At 32.7% G+C, this 22,030-nt stretch overlaps 1 protein-coding gene across 1 annotated transcript in view; it reads left to right on the top strand.

Moving 5' to 3' along the window:
- MRPL13 (mitochondrial ribosomal protein L13) overlaps positions 1–22,030 on the top strand; it is a 49,487-nt gene that overhangs the window by 7,885 nt on the left and 19,572 nt on the right. Inside the window, 3 exon segments of the mRNA NM_001258083.1 lie at positions 5,149–5,242; positions 11,907–11,967; positions 17,513–17,599. Coding sequence (NP_001245012.1) covers positions 5,149–5,242; positions 11,907–11,967; positions 17,513–17,599 — 242 coding nt within the window.

Genomic DNA, 22,030 nt, shown 5'->3' with positions numbered 1-22,030 from the left:
CTTCTTAAAGTTGCTTAGCTAACATATTTTTCTCTTACTATTCAGTTAAATGTATAAATGTAATTGAAATGTTAATATCACAGCATTTTAATTTTGCAATCTAAATTGTACATTTATACTTCACCTCACTCCTAGAATATCATCCTACAGAGCACTGAAGTAGATTTTTGCTTCAGGTTATATCTAGAATACGTATCTCCTTTGGAAGTGACTATATCGATATTGTCAATAAATTAAACAGTATGCCTTGTTCGTGTTACAGTATCTATACATTCAGCAGATTTTATGGTAACCTATATGATCATTCATCACCTTGGCTGTGCGCAAGTTCAGGGATGCCAAAAATAACACTGAAGTAGCCATTGGGACATTTGTCCTTCCAAACTTAGAAACAAACATAAAGGCCAAAGCCAAACTTTGTTGTTTATCACTAATTCAGAATAGCTATTTTTCAAACATTTCTCAAACTAAATCTTCAAGGAAACCCAATAAATAAAAGCAGTACTGTCCTAGTTGAAGGAAGAAGAACCTAGATCCTTGTGCCTTGAGTCACCTTTTAGAAGCCTAAGACTGAATCACCTGCACTTTAAAAACCACTATGCTAAAGCAAACAGCTTGTAAGGAAGGATTCAACCCTATAAAGGGGAAAAAAACAAGCTACAGACTGGAAGAAAATATTTGCAAACTACATCATCAACAAAAGTCATATCTAAAATAAATAAAGAACTTTCAAAACTCAACAGTAAAATCAAACAATCTAATTAGACTATGGGCAGAATACATGAACAGATGGCAGATAAGTACATGAAAAGATGTTCAATATAAGTAGCCATTAGGGAAATGCAAATTAAAACCACAGCGAGATAATACTACACAACTATCAAAATGGCTAATTTAAAAAATAGTGACAAGTGCTGATGAGGATGCATAGAAACTGGATTACTGATGCATTGCTGGTAGAAATGTAACATGGTACAGCAACTCTGGAAAAGAATATGGCAGTTTCTTCTAAAACTAAACATGAGCTTACTATATAGCACAGCAGTTTCATTTCTCTTGGACATTATCCCAGAGAAGTGAAAATTAAGTTGATGAAAAACCTGTACCAATTAATAATCCCTCCACTCTATTACTCTTTATCCTCCCATGTTCGTCAGCTCCTGGCATATTGCATATTCATTTATTTGTTTGTTTATTATCTGGCTTTTCCACTAGAGCATAAGATTTATTAACAAGAATTTCTCTGTAAGGAACTTAAATTTACAAGCAAAAAACCACCCCATTAAAAAGTGAGCAAAGGACATACATAAAGAGACACTTTTCAAAAGAAGACATACATACAGTCAACAAGCAAATGAAAAAATGCCCATATCGCTAATGATTAGAGAAATGTAAGTCAAAACCACAATGAGATACCATCTCACACCAGTCAGAATGGCTATCACTAAAAGGTCAAAAAATAATAGACGTTGGCAAGGCCAAGGAGAAAAGGCCATGCTTATACACTGCTGGTGGGAGTGCAAATTAGTTCAGTCATTCTAGAAAGCAATTAGGTGATTTCTGAAAGAACTTAAAGCATGTACAGTTCATTTTAGCACTATTCATAATAGCAAAGATATGGCATCAACGTAAGTGTCCATCAGTGGTAGACTGGATAAAGAAAATGTGGTACATATACACCATAGAACACTGTAGAGTCATTAAAAAATGAGATCATATCCTTTGCAGCAACATGGATGGAGCTGGAGGCCATTATCCTAAGTAAACTAACACAGGAACAGAAAACCAAATACTGCATGTTCTCACTTATAAGTGGGAGTTAAACATTGGGTACTTATGGGCACAAAGGGAACAATAGACAACTACTTGAGGGTGGAGAGTGGGAGGAGGGTGAGGATCAAAAAACTACCTATTGGGTACTCTGCTTATTGCCTCGGTGACAAAATAATCTGTATATTCAACCCCCCGACATGCAATTTACCTGTATAACACACCTGTACATTTACCCCTGAACCTAAAATAAAAGTTTAAAAAAATAAAAAGAAGTTTTTCAGTTACATTCATTGCTATATCCCCAGCATCAAGAATGATACATGGCATTAGTAAGTATGTAATACATAGCAAGTGGATTTGTTCATCAATGGAAAAGGGTTATAAAGTAAATTTTAAAAGAGCTGGAGACTCCCAGCAAGCAAATTGGTGTCTCTATCTGAATCTGCCCTTGCATAGAATCTGAATATTTCAAACATGGTTAAAAACGAACACTAGGGATTTTCATAAACACTTACTGTGTCTGGCAACTCTATATGAGGGATCTATAATTAAAGAGTCTGCAGCAGGGATCTAGGACCAAAAAAATTATACAAATGCTAGAACAAAGTAGTTCGTTATTTCAGTTGCAAAAACTGCAATTACTTTTGCACCAACCTAAATAGCATGGCTTACTTGGCACAGACAGTAGTGTTGGAAAAACTGGTAAATAAGGCTACAAAAAGTTATCCTATACTCTAGGTCTCCTTGAATCCCTAACCAAGGAGTTGATACATGGGGAAGTACAAAGATGGCAAATAACTGTAACCTGTCAGTGGTTTGCTGAGAAGGACTTCTGAGATCTTAGAATTTAGCAGAAAAGAATACGTAATTGATTAGTGAGTGATATCATTGCCTCCTTATGGCATTATAACTACCACTTTTTGCCATCTGGTTGTAGTAGACATGTAAGATCTGCCTTTGAAGTTTTACTAGAGTTGTATTTGAAGCTTAACTTTACCACTTATTAGACATATCATTTTAGCTGAGTTGTTTAACCTCTGACTCTGTTTTCTCATTAAACATTATTAAATAGTAAAAAGTGGCAGGCAGAGGGAGTACATTAGCTTTACCCAACACGATAGTTGTGAGACTTTGAGTGTTAAAAGTGACTATAAAATGCCTAGCTCAGTGCTTTGAAAGTAGAAGATATTGAATAAATATTACTTCCTTTCCTCCCAGGCAATTTTGAGGAAAAATTATGACTTAATTCTGGCTTAAGGGAGAAGATGGGCCAAAACATTGAGGCGGTATAGGACTAAGAGGTGCCCCTGATGGTGTAACCTACCTGAGACTTTAGGTTTTGTGACATGAAGCTGTTGAGTTTTCACTTTGTCTGAATTAGTTTGAATGTATTTGGCCATTTAATTTAGCACCTAGTGTTATACTGATGAGTCAGATAAAGTTAGAAGTTTAAGATTAGAATTTTTATAAATAAACTCACAATTCCTATTTCTAAAAATTGTTTACTATTATACTATTTTTCAACTTAATTTCTCTTCAGAACATCTCTTGATCAAGCACTAGAGCTATGATTTATTTACATTTGGTACATATATATTAAATGTGCAGCTTTAAGTTAAAAATTATAAAATGAAACTATTTAACTTAATAGAAATTTAGACAGAAACAATTGTGCTATATCCAGGGTTACAGTCTTACATTACTACTGACTTTAGTGTTAATGAAATACAGTTAAAAGCGTGTATTTAATTGCTGGTTAGTTTTTGTTTAGCGTTGGTAATGAATTTACTAGAAGCAATGAATTCATTGCTTCTTAGAATGAATTTACTAGAGATTTGGCATATATTATTGAGGAAGAACAATTTTTCCTAGATTAGATGTGATACCTTAGAACTGAAAGAACATGATTTTCAGTTGCTTTGTGGCAATCTGTCTAATGCCCCATGAAAGATTTTTTTGCTCTCTATAAATATTTTTTGAGTGGCTCAAGATGCTTTACCTGTATTTAAAACTTAACAATTTAAAAGTAAATTCAGTTTTAGTGGAAAGTTTAAAGATTCAATTTTTTCCTCCAAATAGATGTTATGGAAAGAGCCTATACTGGGTATTAGGTAACTTAGTGTGTGAGCCTTTGCAAATCACTTAATCTTCTGCTGTAAATGTCTGGATGTGAGCTAAAGTAATTTCATCGTTTTTTGAGGCTGTCTGGTTATCTTCTCACCTTCTTTATTTACTCTTCTGCTGCATTTGCCCAACTGCCTCAATAGCCAACAGGGTGTCACTTTTCGGAACTTCAATCATTTAATTAAATATTGTCAGACTATTCTTTTCCATCTAATAACAGCAAGCTTCCCAGGTCTTTCATTCATACCTCTGAATTTCCTTTCACTCTAGTGATGAAAACCCACTTGCTTTATTTTCTTTTCTTTATTCTTTTCCTATATAGACTATGAACGTCTCTGAAAATTCTGCCATTCAAATTTAGAGCTCTGCATAGAATCTTAAAATCTTTAGTTTTCATATATATTATACTTGTGTTTGTTATTTTTAGTGTGTTTTTTTTTCTTAAGTTTTAGAATATCTTTAGGTTTGTTTTTTTCTATTAGTAGAATAGGTGTTTTATAAATGTTTCTGATTACTTGATTTTGTCATATATAGTAAGTCATTTGAAAATGTACATGTTAACTTTTTAGTTTGTTTTCAGATGAACAGCCAAACTTAGGGATAGAAAATGAGTGCAGATACACATATTTTGATTTTCAGGTCATCTGTCCTGTCAAATATGTTTGTGTAGTCATAGTTGAGAGTAGCAGTTTAAATTTACTATATACATAGTTGGAAAAAACCTTTCCATGGTAGTTAATAAGATCATAGCAGTCTGCTCTCTAAATTTGCAAAAAATGATAATCAATTGTAATATTTTATGTTTGTTTTCAATTTACCTATAGGTGAAACGTGCTTTTTTATGTCTATATACATATTGTTTTCATTTTCTTCACTATTTTTCAGGGAAATTTTGTATCAGACATTTAAAGGCACTTAATACAAACATTTTTACTGAAGTGTAATTATTTATTGGAAGAGTAATAACAGTAATTTGCCTTTTAAAGATGTATTGTTGTTATTGGCACCCTTATTAAATTTCTTTTACTTTGCAGTGTTGAGATTTTCCAAATGGCCAGCCAACTCTTTCTATACTTAGATGTTATATTAAAAAGTAACAGAAGTCTATTCAAGGATTTTTGATGTTGCACTGTGACTTGCTTTTTATTTTTTTAATACGTTGTTTGAACTTAGGCTTTATAAATAACCAAGGACACTTTTTCTTAAGGTTTGTATTTTTCATACAAAATCTTGTTTCTTTTTAAAATCTAGGTGACTGTGGGGATCATGTTGTTATAATGAACACAAGACACATTGCATTTTCTGGAAACAAATGGGAACAAAAAGTATACTCTTCGCATACTGGGTAAGATAATGCTATTGTCAGGGAAAGCAGGTAGTTAAAATATATTAGTTTAAGAATACAGTTCTTCTTTCTTAAAAGAAAAAAGATATTTTTAAGAATCGGCATTTATTACTAATTTTACTCATGCCATGTATATAATTTACTCAGTTTTTAAAAACCACACAACTATACCAAATGTAGTTATTACCTGATAGTATTTGTTTATCCTAGAAGTGTTTCATATAACCTGTGAACAAGATTAATCTCATGTTTTAGTCACTCTTTTACTTCTGTATTTCTGCTTCCTATAATTCATCTTACTGCTGTTTTCAGAACCATCCCAAACACCTGAAAGTTAACAAGATGTTTAAGGAATGGTCACTCTTCTCTAGATAAAATCTTGTTTGTCAGTATCGCTCTTAAGTAAATATACTCACCTGGGTGTGTTCTGTTGGTTTCCAAATACAGCGTGACTCTCCATTTTTCAGTTAGGCAATCTTCTGTTGCAGTAGAACTTTTCTTCAAGGCCATAGTATTTCTGTGTTTGAGTTTACTGTCAGCTAAAACTCCTAAGTGTTTTTCAGGTATACTCCTGTTGAATCATGTCTCCTCCTTCCTGTGTGCTTTAGTTGTAATTTAATTCAATTGCAAGACCTTAAGTTTACTCCATGTTAAATTTTATCTCCAGCCTTTTAAGATCCTGATTTTATCATCTCATGTATTAGTTAATCGACAGCTTCAGGTCATGTGCACATTTAATTAAGTATACTTTCTATACTATTACCCAAGTTATGGTTGGTTAGAAATGTTGATTTTTTATTCTTGATCAAAATCACTATTTTATTTCCAAATGCATCTTCGCCTTTGATGTTCCCATTCGTTTCTTTTCATCTCTTGCCCCAAGTGCATCTTAAATATTTGGAACAACTGTTTTGCTTCTTTGAGCCAGCCTTTGCCCATTCCTCCCCTTAAAATACATTCATGAAATCTTTATATAAGTTAACAAAACTGAATTTACATCCATCTTTAGTAATGTCAGCTATTGGCAAATCTCTGTGTATAAACCAAGTTCTACAAAATTGAGAGGTAATTGGGAAAGAAATATTAAAAGTCAGAATAACATGATGTGATAAAAGCATAAAGGGAAGTATTGACACAAAATACTATGGAAATTACTATAGCAATAATATGTAGTGTTACTGCAAATGAAGGAAAATAACAGTATAGCCAGTAGTGAACAGCTACCATAATGTGTACGTCAGCTGGTAGTGTCCCTGTCAGTAGTGCTTTCTCACTGATAGATGAAAATTCAAACTCCTTTACAAGTCATTGGAAACCAGTTCCCACTGCTGCTTCCTAGTTCTTCTTAGACAACATAATGCTATTTCATTCCTTTCTGCTTTTGCACGTGTTGTTCCCTGACAGTGAGGACTTCTCCTATTTAGCCATTAAAAATTGGCTCAGATGTCACATTTTCTGGGATACCTTTTCTATTTCCTCATCACTCAAAGAGTTGATTGCTTTTTGTTTCTGTTGACTGTTCACTTACACTTTGGACATACTACTTTATTATGCTCATAACACTATATTACAATTACATATTCAAAATTTAGCTTGCTAGTTGTAAAATTTTTAGGATATACTAATTTTAGAAAATATAGAGAAGTTTAAAGAGGCAAGTAAAATTCACTCCTGATCCCATGAGTTAACATTTTAATATACAATCAGCCCTCCATATCTATGGATTCCACATTGTGGAAATGTAAAATTTTTGTTTTGTTTTGTTTCTTGAGATGAAGTCTTGCTCTGTCACCCAGGCTGGAGTACAGTGGTACGATCTTGGCTCACTGCAACCTCCGCCTCCCAGGTTCAAGCAATTCTGCTGCCTCAGCCTCCTGAGTAACTGGGACTACAGGTGTGCACCACCATGCCCAGCTAATTTTTGTATTTTTAGTAGGGACAGGGTTTCTCCATGTTGGCTAGACTGGTCTCGAACTCCTGACCTCAGGTGATCCGCCTGCCTTGGCCTCCCAAAGTGCTGTGATTACAGGCGTGAGCCACTGCACCCGGCCTGTAATTTTTTTTTAATTGCATCAATACTGAACATGTACAAACATTTTTCTTGTCATTATTCCCTAAACAATACAGCATAACAGCTATTTACATAGCATTTACATTATATTGGGTATTATAAGTAATCTAGAGATGATATAAAGTATACAAGAGGATATGTGTAGGTTATATGCAATTACTACACCATTTTATATCAGGGATATGAACATCCCTGGAGTTTGGTATCCTTAGGAGGTCTTGGAACTAGTCCTCAACAGATGGAGAGGGATAACTGTATATACAAGTTTATATCCTTTTTCATTTAATAGAAAATTCTCAAAGAACCTTTTTGTAAGTATTATTTTTGGTTACTAAGTAGTAGTGCACAAAATGATTTATGATACTTGATCATTGTTCTGTTTTTTGAAATGAAAATTTTGGCTTTTATACAGGGCTGATAAACATCTTTTTTTTCAATTCTTGGGTTTTTTTTTTGTTTTTTTTTTTTTAACTTTTAAGTTCAGTTACATGTGAAGTTTGTTACATAGGTAAACTTGTGTCATGGGGATTTGTTGTACAGGTTATTTCATCACCCAGGTATTAAGCCTAGTACCCATTAGTTATTTTCCTCTCTCTACTCCCAGCATCCACCTTCCAGTAGGCCCCAGTGTGTGTTGTTCTCCTCTATGTGTTATTGTATTCTCATCATTGAGCGCCCACTTATAAGTGAGAATATGCAGTATTTGGTTTTCTGTTCTTGTGTTAGTTTGCTTAGAATAATGGCCTCCAGCTGCATCCATGTTGCTGCAAAGGACATGATCTTGTTCTTTTTTTATGGCTATGTAGTATTTCATGGTATATATGTACTACATTTTCTTCATCCAGTCTACCTTTGATGGGCATGTAGGTTAATTCCATGTCTTTACTATAATGAATAGTGCTGCAGTGAACACACATGTGGATGTGTCTTCATAACAGAACAATTTATATTCCTTAGGGTATGTGCCTAGTAATGGGATTGCTGGGTCAAATGGTATTTCTGTCTTTAGGACTTTGAGGAATTGCCACACTGTTTTCCACAGTGGTTGAACACTCCCACCAATAGTGTAAAACTCCCACCAACAACGTAAAAGCATTCCTTTTTCTCTACAGCCTTGCCAGCATCTGTTATTTTTTGACTTTTTAATAATAGCCATTCTCACTGGTGTGAGATGGCATCTCATTGTGGTTTTGATTTGCGTTTCTCTAATGATCAATGATTCTGAGCTTTTTTTCCACGATTGTTGGCCACATGTATGTCTTCTTTTGAAAAGTGTATGTTCCTGTCCTTTGCCCACTTTTTAATGGGGTTTGTTATTTCTTCTTGTAAATTTAAGTTCCTTACGATGCTGGATACTAGACCTTTATCAGATGCATAGTTTGCAAAAATTTTCTCTCATTCTGTAGGTGTCTGTTTATTCTGTTTCTTTTGTTGTGCAGAAGCTCTTTAGTTTAATTACATCCCGTCTGTCGATTTATGCTTTTGTTGCAATTGCAGTTTGCATCTTTGTCATGAAATCTTTGCCCATGCCTTTGTTCTTAATGGTATTGCCTAGGTTGTCTTCCAGGGTTTTTATAGTTTTGGGTTTTACATTTAAGTCTGGAATCCATCCTGAGTTATTTTTGTATGTGGTATAAGGAAGGGGTCCAATTTCAATCTTCCGCATATGGCTAGCCAGTTCTCCCAGCACCATTTATTGAACAGGGAATCCTTTCTCCATTGCTTTCTTGGCCAGGTTTGTCTAAGATCAAATAGTTGTAGGTATGTGGTCTTATTTCTGGGTTATCTGTTTTGATCCACTGGTCTATGTATCTTTTTTTTTTTTTTTTTTTTTTTTAACCAGTACCATGCTGTTTTGGTTACTACAGCCCTGTAGTATAGTTTGAAGCTGGGTAGCATGATGCCTCCAGCTTTGTTCTTTTTGTTTAGGATTGCCTTGGCTATTCGGGCTCTTCTTTGGTTTCATATGAATTTTGAAATTTGTTTTCTAGTTCTGTGAAGAATCTCAGTGGTAATTTAATAGGAATAGCATTGAATCTATAAACTTTGGGCAGTATGGCCATTTTAACAATATTGATTCTTCCTATCCATGAGCATGGAATGTTTTTCCATTTGTTTCTGTCATCTCGGATTTCTTTTTATTATTAACTTTAAAAAAGTTTTTTTCTCTTGAGATGGGGGCTCACTGTGTTGTCCAGGCATTTCTTGAACTTGTGGGCTCAAGCAGTTCTCACACCTCAGCCTCCCACAGTACTGGGATTACAGGCATGAGCCACTGTACCCAGCCTTCATCTCCGGTTTCTTTGGACAGTAGTTTGTAGTTCTCCTTGTAGAAATCTTTCACCTCCCTAATTAGCTGTATTCCTAAGTATTTTATTCTTTTTGTGGTAGCTGTGAACAGGAATACATTCCTGATTTGACTCTGCACTTGACTCTTGTTAGTGTCTGGGAATGTTAGTGGTTTTTTGCTAGTGATTTTTGCACATTGACTTTGTATCCTGTGATGTCTTTGTCCAATGATTTTTTTCATATATGTAGGATTATTTAAAATCTCTGAAAGTGAAATGTATTTCAAGATCAAAGGAATGGTCATTTATAGGTCTTTTGATAGGTATTTTCAATCATGAGTTTACTAAGCCATAGAAGAGCATACAAATGTTTGTTATCCCAAATCTGTGCAGACAGTATTATCTTTAAAAATAAGGCTGTTGTCTTTTGATATGCAGCTGAATATTTACATTTGCATAATAATGAAGTTTCAGTGTTACTTTATCACTTTCTATGAACATTTTATCTATTAAGATTATTAATCCACTATTTTATTTTTTACTTTTAACAAAATTTTTGTTATTTACTGTATAGTTATTTAATTTTATATTTTTGGATGCCTTTTCCTTTGTAATTTCTTCTGTTTTCAGTCTCAGAAATTCTTTCTTGTTCAGATTTTCGTAAACATTTACTTCGAATTTTTTAGGAGTTGGTTGAATTGGGTGTGCGTGCACCTTGAACTTTCACATCTAAGTCTTTAGTCGTCTAAAATACATTGGCATGAGTTAGAAATACAACTTACTACTAGTTGTATCAATAGAATTTTTCCATTTTAAATAGGACAGGATTTTGTCATATTTATCTGTGTCCCTAGTCCCAGCATGATACACATTCAGTGTTTACTGAATTAATTTCAATGAAAAGCCCTTGGCTAGCATTTAAAACAAATGTTCTCTTACTCCATCCCATACTGGAGGAAAGAGTGTAGCTATTTTCTTACTAGTAAAAATCGATTGAGTGTTGCATTACTCAAGTCATCCTCCACTCAAAATTTTACATTAGCTTTCCAAATACTTCAGAATAAAGTCCAAACTTCTCAAATATATTGTAAATGGTATGTTTTAGAATTTGCCATCTCAGTTTTCAAACTAGAAAGATCATCTTTTAGCATAGAAATTGCAAAACATTTTTTTCCATGGAGAGAAAGAATGCAGGAATAGAAGTCTAGACAGGCATTTCTTTTTCTAAAACTGAGATTCCATGAAAAAAGAGAATATCAATTTTAAAACTATCTTTCTCAGCAAACTTCTAACTTTGGTAAGTTTCATTCCTAAAACGTGTTTTCTTAAATCACCTTTAAAATATTTTCAAATTTTATTGAAGGGAACATATGGAAAGAACCACATTTAGGTAATCTTGAGGTTTTTTGCAGATTCCACACTGACTTTCCAATTTCTTCCCCCTTTCTTAAAATCATTTGGACTTTATTTATCTATTTAGGATAATAGAACCTTACATCTATATATGTATTGTTTTTGTTTTAAATTTCCCAGTCCCTTTCAGAAATATTTTTTCATTTGACCCAGAAATCTTGTGAGGTAGATAATATTTATTCATATGAGTAAAATTATAAGCAGAGAGGTAAAATGAGGTGCCTGATATTACACTGGGGGTCACTGACAAAACCTAGATTCCATCCCTGCATCTGGGGTATCTGGAAGCTAAGCTGCCTTCAATACTATTCAATGTATATTTTGTAATTGCCACTTTTTTCATTTTATAAAGAATAATTGATCTGAGCACAATGAAATATTATATTACTTAGAGCCAATATGTAGCACTTAGAGACCTTTACAAACTGCTAAGAGGAAACATGATTACTGGCTGTCTAAAGTATGAACTTGACTTCAGAACCAAGTGGACTACCAACATTTTCCCCAGACCTAACCCGTAGTTTATACAGTTTATCTAATTTGGTAACGAACATGAAATATTCTGGCTTGTTTCTATTTCTTTGTTAAATCAAGTAGTAATAAACTGCCCCGTAATGAGTGAATGAATTAATAAGTTACAATTCATATAGAAATATACTTATGCCAATAAGTTTTTCCAAGAAGTAGAACTTTTTATGATGTAATGGTAGTTGACCATTTAAGAGAATAGCATTTCAAAGAGCGTAGATTACTACTTAATTTTGAAAACGCTAATGAACAGCATAGTTTCCAGAAACAATTTATTAAAATAGTTTTCTTATAAAAGAATAATCAGTTTAAGAATACGGTATCAGCCTATGCCCAGTTTTAATGTCTTTGCTCCTTTTTACAGCTACCCAGGTGGATTTAGACAAGTAACAGCTGCTCAGCTTCACCTGAGGGATCCAGTGGCAGTAAGTTTCTTGTATTTTTTATTAATCATCTTTGGAAAGACCAATTCAGACACTGTTTTGTCAGTCTCCCTTCTCTTTTAATATAGTCAGCATTCAAGGATATAAATTCTTCACTTTAGCTGTATCACACAAGTTTTGATAAGTATTATTTTTATTATTCAACTCTATGTATTTTATAATTGCTATGTATTATGTTTTGCATTTAGTCGAAGAATTCTGATGTTTTTCTTTTTAAATTTTGATACCTGCATAATCACCTAGTATATGATGAGTTTGCTGAAATGCCTTGGAAAGGAGAGAGATATATGTATGCATGTGTATACATATATTTTCAAACATGCTAAGTGTGTTCTTGTATTCTGACTTTTTTTGTTAACTCGAATATTATCTGAGTTTATTTTTATTTATTAACATCCCAATTGTAGATTTATTAATTTCTTCTTACAGATCTGTCCATTTTATTCTGGAAAAAATAGTAAAGTCCTTAAAAACATAACTACTTTCATTTTATTTTATTATTTCTTTCTTTATTTATTTTTCTGGAGGCAGGGCCTCACTCTGTCACCTAGGCTAGAGCACAGTGGCACAATGATAGCTCACTGCAGCCTCAAACTCCTGGGCTCAAGGGATCTTCCCACCTCAGCCTCTCAAGTAGCTGGGACTACGGGTACGCACCACCACACCCTGCTAAAACTTTTTATTTTTTGTGGAGACCAGGTTTTCCTATGTTGCCCAAGCTTGTCTCAAACTCATGGGCTCAAGCCATCCTCCCACCTCGGCCTCCCAAGTGCTAGAATTAAAGGTGAGAGCCACCACACTCAGACTTTATTCTATTTTTAGTTTATGTTTTTAAAGACAGGGTCTTGCTACGTTGCCCAGGCTGGACTCAAATTCCTGAGCTCAAGCAATCTCCCTATTTTGGCCTCCCAAACAGCTAGGACTGTAGGCACTCTGCTTGTTTATGTTTTATTTATTTTTCTTATGTTTTTTTCCTGTCAATTTTTGCCTTATATATTTTGAAGGTTTAGTGTTAGATGAATTTAAGATTGGAATTGTAATCTTTCTAAACAATTGATCAGGGTCATTATGTACTGATCCTCTTCATCTCCAATAATGTGTCTGTTTGTTCTGATATTAAGATAGCTCCATTAGCTGACTTTTGATTAGTGTTTGCCTCATATATTTCATTGTTTAAACTTTACTGAGTTATTATGTTATAGATGTTTTTATTGTAAACATCATGTAGCTAGATTTTCTCTTCTTTCTTGCCTTCTTTTGGATTGGTTGAATTGATTTATTATAGGTCTAAGGATCATCAGTATTTTTACCTTCCTTCCAAATCAATGAAAGCCCTTAGAAGATTTTGAACTACCACTGTCCCTCCCAATCTACATGCTTTCTTTGTTCAGGATTTTTAAAAACTCTTCTGATTGAACATTCTTGTTATTGTTTTATTCTGTTACTGATTTTTTTTAATTTTCTTTTATTACAATCCCTTCTTGTAACTCGGCCTGCCTTCTAGTATCAGTTTCTTTTTCCTTGAAGTACCTCTTACTGGCATTCTTCTAGCCACATTCTCTTAATACTGAACTCACCTTTTTTGTCTGAAACTGTTTTTATTTTTGCTTTCATTCTTGAAAGATAGTTTTGCTATAAATGGAATTCTAAGATAACCATTATTCCATTATTTTTTTCTCTCAGCTATTTGAAGCTATTATTCAATTGGAATTTAGCTTGTATTATTGCTTTTATAAATCAGATGTCGATTTAATTATTTCTTTATGTGTACTCTTGTCTTTTTTTTCTAGATACCTTTAAGACCTTTTCATTGTCTTTGGTTTTCATATCTTCCTACTACAGTCTTATTTATTTCGTTTGAGGACTGGTGTCTTCGGTTCTGGAAATGTGTTAGCTCTTAAATCTTCTAATATTGGGTCTCTTTATTCTCTGTTTCTTCCCTTTGGAAATCTGGTTATAATAAGAGGAGACAGTTGCATTTTATTGTACATGATTCAGTACCTCTCTTTCATACTTCATGTTTCACTGTCTCTGTGGGGCATTCTCAGTAATTTCTTCAGATCTGTGTTCCAGTTCTGTATCTTTTCACCTGTGTCTAATCTGATTAACCTTTTTCTGAGGTCCTAATTGCAATTACCTTTTTTCCGTTTCTTGAAGTTTTATTATTTGGTTCTTTTTCAAATTTGTTGATCAGTTTCAATAGTCTTCTGTTTCTTTATCGTGTTTTGGTCCACTCTTATATTTCTTTATGCATATTAAACATAATTCTTAGCATTTATATCTGATTCTCGTATTTGTGGCCTTTGTAGGTCCACAATTTGTAATATCTGCTCAGTATACTTACTTGGTAGGCTCATGTACCTTGAAACTTCATCTCTGGGAATTCTTTAAGACCTGTGTTAAAAATGGCTTTCCTCAAAAAGGATTCACTTAGCTTATGGCAACTACATGGGGCTATAACAACCTGAGATTTTTTTGAGCTAAACTTTAGACTTACAGGATCTTCATCCCCACAAGAAGGATGAATTTGGGGCCTCGAAGCCTTGTGAGGTCAGTTTTCATACTTTAAAAGATTTTTTTATAAACAATATTAATTAACTTCACTAATTTTTATTACTTTGTGTATTATACTGGGAGAGGTTCTAATTCATACATTAGTCACCAATATTGCTAAAGGCAAAGTCTCCTGTTGTTTTAAGATTTATTTTTCCTTTTAACTATTGATAGAACTAACCTTTCAACTTTACTCATAGGTTAGATAGCATTTTTTTCCTATTAGAGACTATTTTGTCTTTTTACTGCAATACATTAATAAATTAGCAAAATGTTAGACCTAAAAATATCATTTTTTTGTTTCCCTTAAATAATAAAAATAAATATCTATTGTCAGGATACAACCATTTGTTTGGTATAGTACTGCCTAAAATTTTCTTGGTAAGGTTACGGGGAAGGATATTTTATTATAATAAGGCCTGACGTACCATTTAGAAGTGTCATGATTTACTATTTATTTAGTATTGTTTATATCTGTTTTATAAAAGTATGCTCAGAGTTTGCTTCTTAGGAAATATTTAATTTTTTTTTAATATTTAATTTTTAATTTTTTTATTTAATTTAATTTTTTTTTAGTGTGTTTTTAAGCCTTACAGGTCAAAGTATTATACTTTGAATATCAATATGCTTTGTATATAATAGTATTAAAAGTTATAAGGGCTCCTGATAATATATATCACAGCTGTTACAATAAATTATATTTTTAATACTTTATAAATATTTGAAATGTTAAAATGAAAGTTTCTGTTTTATCTTAACTGTACACTAGGAGGCAGTATAGTATAACGTTCATGTTAAAAATTTAGTATTAGGTAACATTTGTAGAAATTGTTTCAAATTATTGTTTAGGAGTAATAATTGAAATGGATTGTAAAATGTTTGAGGAAGGCTTAGGAAATATTTCAGAGTTAAATCCATTTGGATTATTACCTCATTAAAGGATTTTAATTTTTTAAGTCTTAATTTTTACTATGTTTTGAAGAAGAATGTCTTGTCAAGGAAGAGATTTATTATTTACTTTTAATTCAGATGCTAAGTGTTTGTCTGGAATAGTAGGCCTCTGCCAGTAGACATAATTTGCTTATCAGTTCTTACTGTGTGTGGCCTATCAGAGAATTTGTTTCACAATGCAGCTTTCTGATTATTAGTACAGAATTGAAATTTGTGAAATATGATAATATTTAATAGTTAAATAGGTAATAGTTTGTTGAATATTTAAAATTTTTCATAATGGTGTAGATTATTCTAATTTCAAATAAATATATCAATTTAGCCCTTTTCTTATGTTCTTTTTCTCTCTGTCATATGTTGTAGCAACTTTAAAAGGCTCTATGTCCTTATGTTTTCTTCTAACCTGGTTCCTCTATTTGATTTTCCCCCTTCCTATAAATAATAAGTTACTTCTGTGACACAAATGGCACATGCCCTGGGATATAGATTATATGAAGAAGGTCTTCAATATTTACTAACTTTATCTTGTTCTATCTTTTTTACTTTCTGAATTTCTTAAAACTTTACTTAATGTCTATACAGCTAGAATTACTTTTTTGCATGTATGTGTTGTTTCACGTGTATTTCTTTGTTTACGTACATTTGTATGTCGTTTTTCCTCCCTGTTAGCTTATAATCTTTTCACATTTTCTAACTTTTTAAAATTTGAGTGTGGAGTTTGCATTTTCTAATAGGGCAAATTTTTAAAATGCCAACTTAGTAATTCAAATAAATACAACTAAATTTTTTAGAAATAGGAGAATCAAATGCCATGTAACACTACTAATACAATAAAATTGCCTTTACGATGATATTCAGAGGATATAATTACTTGCTTATCCAGAAAAGATAGTCTTAACATTGTCAGTTTCAATTTACAACTTTTAAAACATTGAAAAATTTAAACGCTAATAACTAAATCAGTGCTGTCTGGTAGAAATTTTCGCTGTGATGGAAATGTTCTGTGTCTGCACTGTCAAATGTGGTAGCCACTAGCCACATGTCAACTGACCACTTGAAATGTGTGGCTTTTGTGACTAAGGAACTAAATTTTTAATTGCTTTTAATTTTAACAACATAAATATATATATGTTTATATAAATATGTTTACATGTATATTTATATATACTTAAATGACCTCTCAAAAACATAAAGTTTTAACGCTAACAGAAAATAGAAAATAGATGGAAAATGCATATGGTATCCCATTAGCTTTTGCATGTAATGAGACTTTGCAGTCTGATTTGATGAGAGAATAAAAGTAATAGGAAGGCCTCTTACAAAGTAACCCTGTTCTAACATGTACTGTTTTAGTGGGTTTAGCTGTAACAAACATCAAATTATATTGAAAACTGAGTGCAGATGATAAAAATCAATTATTCTATCTAAAATTGGCACATATACAGGTTATTTTTAATCTTTTTTTTCTTTTTCTAAATAAACAATAAATGGAGCCAAAAGAAAATAGTAATGTACAAAGTAATAAAAGTTTCTTTTCTGTTGCTTCCACATATCCACTTAGGTCTGTTTCTTTCCTGTATTCGTGTTGAATCTAAACCCCTCATTTTCTTTCTTTTTATTATTATTATTATTATACTTTATGTTCTAGGTTACATGTGCACAACATGCAGATTTGTTTTATATATATATATGTGTATATATATATATATATGTGCCATGTTGGTGTGCTGCACCCATTAACTCGTCATTTACATTAGGTATATCTCCTAATGCTATCCCTCCCCCCCACCCACCCCACAATAGGCCCCGGTGTGTAATGTTCCCCTTCCTGTGTCCAAGTGATCTCATTGTTCAGTTCCCACCTATGAGTGAGAACATGCAGTGTTTGGTTTTCTGTTCTTGCGATAGTTTGCTGAGAATGATGTAAACCCCTCATTTTCATCATCATCTCTAATTATGTTTACTTTCTTACAATCGCAAGTCACAATTTTCTTATTGTGTCCTATGTATATCTATTTTTCAGATTGTAAAACTAGCTATTTATGGCATGCTGCCTAAAAACCTTCACAGAAGAACAATGATGGAAAGGTTGCATCTTTTTCCAGATGAGGTAAGTCAGTGGTCATTGGTAATAAGGCTTTTCCAAAATTTTCAATTAAATGTTTTTCTTTTTAAATAAATGCCAACACTTATTTTCAAAAATGTTATGTCAACTTCTGAAATATTTTTGTATTTTTTAAGTGAATATGTATGTATAAAAAATGATAATTACTTTTATTAATATTTTAAAATGTAAAATGAACCATCATTGGACTAAAAATTAAAAGTATCTAAATTTTTTTAAACAATTTTAATCACTGCTTGCTTTTGAACAAGGAGCTATGATCAGAACCCCTGTTAAACTGCTTGCTTTTGAACAAGGAGCTATGATCTGAACCCCTGTTAAACTGAGGTACTTGTTGATAATTTTATTCACTGTGAAAAAGTTTTAATTTAGTTTACTTTTTATGTGACCAGTAGCAAAACTTCTGTGAATCATGGATTAATAGCTTAACTTTGGTTGCTATTAGTTTCCATGATTTAACTTTAGAATCCTTGTTCATACTCATAGTTGAGTCAGCTAAAAATTACTTGGAAAAAGTATAAACATTTTTATTTATTAGTATTATATTGTTTTAAGTACTTAACTTTCTCCTTAATATAATGCAATGAAATACTAAAGCTTCTATAATAAAATAATTGAGTTCAGTATCAAATCAGAGTGCCTGGCTTTGAATCTGTGCCCCATTATTTACTGACTGCATGGACATGGGCTCATTACTTACCTCTGTTTTCTGCTCTGTGAAGTTGACATAATAATAGTATCTATTTTACAAAATTGTTGTAAGGATTAAATAAAATACACTTGTAGATTGCTTAGAAAAGAGCCTGGCATGATAAGTGCTAATTGCTATCATTACCATGGTTATAATTGTCCTTCTTTTTCCTCCTGAAGGAATAATATAAAAATTTATTCCAGAATATCAAGTTACAATGATTGTTCAAGCTATGCATGTGCTCTTATTGTTAGCTTAAACAATACATGAATAGTTATTAATAATGAGTAAGTTGCTCATATTTATCAAAATGATTAATTTATTGTCTTTGCTGTAAATGAACAAGTAGAATAATTTCCCGCTATTCACTTTACCTCTAAGGTAGCATGTATGGGAGCAGTATCATCATCCAAGGATCACTTCATGATGAAATTGCAAGAATTTAAGAATTCCTATTTCTGATTGTATTGTCACTTTCTTTAGAAACCATAATTTCTAAAAGACACAAAAACAATATTTCATTTACAAAGTAAGTTTGAGTGTAGATATTTTAAGTATTCATGGTAGTTCAGTTAAATAGGAAATTACTTCATTTCAGAATATAAATGAACCTAGTTCCCAAAAACGAATTGATAAGTATTCAGAAGCTTGACAGTACATTTTATCAAGCCCATGGGGGAAACAGGCACACTCATACATTGTTGGTGGTAGCACAACATGGTGCATCTCATCTGGAATCCTGGGAATAATTAGGTAACATTTAACGAAAATACATACATCAGGAGATTGATCCTTGATCCAGCAATCTCATTTATAAAAATACACCTTGAAGATACACATGCACATGATTATTTTCACTGTATTCATAATCATACAATAAAAAAATAATGCTTATTCATAGGAAGTAAATTGTCGAGTATTGTGCAATTTTTTAAAAAAAGAATGACACATATTTTTGTGACTTGGTAGTTGTGCTTTCTAGGATATATTGTTAAGTGAAAACAAACAAGGTAAAAAAGAATGTAGATGGCATACTACATTTCTATGCATATATACATATGTGTGTTTACATACACACAAACATATCTTTATGTGCACTATTTTTTGCGTAAAGAAGCACCGGAAGAGAAAGTTGGCAACTACTAGACTATGGGTACAAAGGAATAGGGAAAGAATGAGATTTTTTTCAGAGACTGTCTTTTAAATTTATTTTTTATGTTAATCATGTTAAAATTTTATATATTAGAAAAATAAAATGACAGCACCAGTAGAGGTGAGCACAGTTAGTTCCCAAATCTTGTTTTCCACATGCTATTCCCTACCAAAAGGAACTTAGTTCTTGGAGAACTGATTGATTCACGATCTGGAGCAAAGAACGAACTAAATTGTTATGGAGTATACACATGCACAAGACTAGTATTTCTGCATGATTTATAATAGTGACATAATAAAAAGTAACAGAAAATAAGGCAGTACTCAAAAACTCATGGAGCAATATCAAGAGAACATGGAGCCAGCTTTAGGTGGTGCCCACTTTCCCACTGACCAAATACGGAACTGTATGAGCCTCAAAACACATGGTAATAATAAGGGATTACCTTGAATAAGAAAACAAAAATCTATATTGCTACAATGACCATCCAAAAATTATTTTTAATTTATTATAATGTCCCTTCTTTCTGAGGATAGAAAAGCCCTCTATAGAAGAATATCATATAAAAAATGTAGAAGGAATACTGAACTAGAAAAGCCACCATCACCAGCATATTCTGTGGCCACTGGGTAAAAGGTTATTGTGGAGCAGGATAGTTATAGTTTCCAAGTAACACACTACAGGGTATTCATTATTTGTAAAGGGAATCTTTTCAATTATTTGTGATGGGAATCTTCCCATTGCTTTTACATTAATAAAGTCTGGTGGACACCACCATAACCAAGAGATCAAATCTTTGGTCACTGTGGGGAGAAACCGACATCAGGTGCCTCCTGCTGTGAAGCACTGAACACTCAACATAAACTACATAGCCTCTTGTCAGTAATACTTAACCTGAATGTAATCATGGAAAAACAATAGTATAAATCCAAATAAAAGGAAATTCTGCAACATAACTGGCCTGGACTCTTGAAAATATTAAAGAAAAGGCAAGGAAACTTACGATTAAAGGAGACTAGACTACAGTAAACAACATAATATAGTAACTAAATGCAGCATGTGATTCTTGACCTGATCCTGAATTGGGAAAAGTTACATTTGACAATATGAGACCTATTTGGGAAATTTGAATATGTACGTATATTAGATAAAAAGTATTTCGTTGATGTTAATTTTCCTGAACATTAAATTTAATGTGGTTGCATAGGAGACTATCTTTAGGAGATACATGCTGAAATATTTAGTTTGAAGTATTTGCAAATTACTCTAAAATGGTTCATCCAAAAAGCGTTTGTGTATAGACAGACCAAAAGAGAAAGCAAACATGTCCTGTTAACAGTTGGGGAACTTAGGTAAAGATTAGATTAATGTTCATTATATTGTCACAACTTTTCTGTAAGTTTAAATTTTTCTAAAGTAAAAAGTTGCAAAAAAAGTGATCACTTGACCCCTGTTTCTGTTTGTTGCACTTGTTCTTTTCCTCATTTCCCCTTAGGTTAACCACCTCTCTGTGAAGAGAACTCTTAAATCCCCATAAACACCTTCAGTTAGCATTCATGGGTTACCTTCTCTGTATACACATTAAAGGAGATACTTCTCCCTCTTCCTGGTTTCATGTGTAATGCCTAATCAAAAACTTGGATTCCTCATTTTGCATTGATTTTAACCATTCAGCAAAATCCTCTAATAGTAAATAAATTTGGCTCATTCTATTCAAAATTCTATTCCATGCTGCAAACATTTGCTAGGAACCCACTATGTTCCACATGCTCTATGCTGAGTGAGCACTTAGCAGCTTTTTGAAATTGTCTTTATAGCTGATCTAGGGAATTTTATACTGGCTTTCCAAAGAAGTATGAAATATTTATACATCTTTGGAAATATCTGACAGGTAGGCTCCTTCAATAAGTAAAAAATAAGTGTCACCAACAATCTTTTCTATGTCCAGGCATCCTCTGCTTGCCCTGACTCTGTAATTATTGTGCAGATTTGAATATACTGAGGAAGTGATAACAATAGGGGAAAGGATGTTAAATATTGTTAAATGCTTTTCAGTGAAGAAGCACATTATCAATAGTATCTATTGTGTTTTGTATATGTTGATAGTGACCCAGCCTATCCAAACCACAATTTTTAAAATTCATTTAAATTGCTTAAAATATTATAAATATTTTGCTATATTGGGTTTTAGGACAAGCTTACAGGACAGTAGAGCTCTGTGATCCTAAAGTTACTATAAAATTTTATCCTGATTCTTAAGACAATATGTCTTAAGACAACATGTCTTAAGAATTGGTCAAAACGATGCCTTATTTGATGCCATGTCCTTGGCCAGATATTGGATTCCCACTTGTAATAGTGCTCTCTGCAGAGAGCTGTAATTTACAGTGTGATAATCCTTTTATCGAAAATTCCTGTGCGCATACCATAAAGAGAAGAGGGAATTATATCTACTCCCCTTATAAGAATGCCTATAAGACACCTCCATATTGGTATCATTATTTAAATAGAGTTCCCAAAATTAATTTATCATCCAGTCTCACAATATAGTGCATTCTCCCAGCTGCCTTAT

This window comes from Macaca mulatta, chromosome 8, assembly GCF_049350105.2.
Source record: "Macaca mulatta isolate MMU2019108-1 chromosome 8, T2T-MMU8v2.0, whole genome shotgun sequence".
Taxonomy (NCBI): Eukaryota; Metazoa; Chordata; class Mammalia; order Primates; family Cercopithecidae; genus Macaca; species Macaca mulatta.
This window is presented reverse-complemented; position numbering and strand designations above follow the sequence as displayed.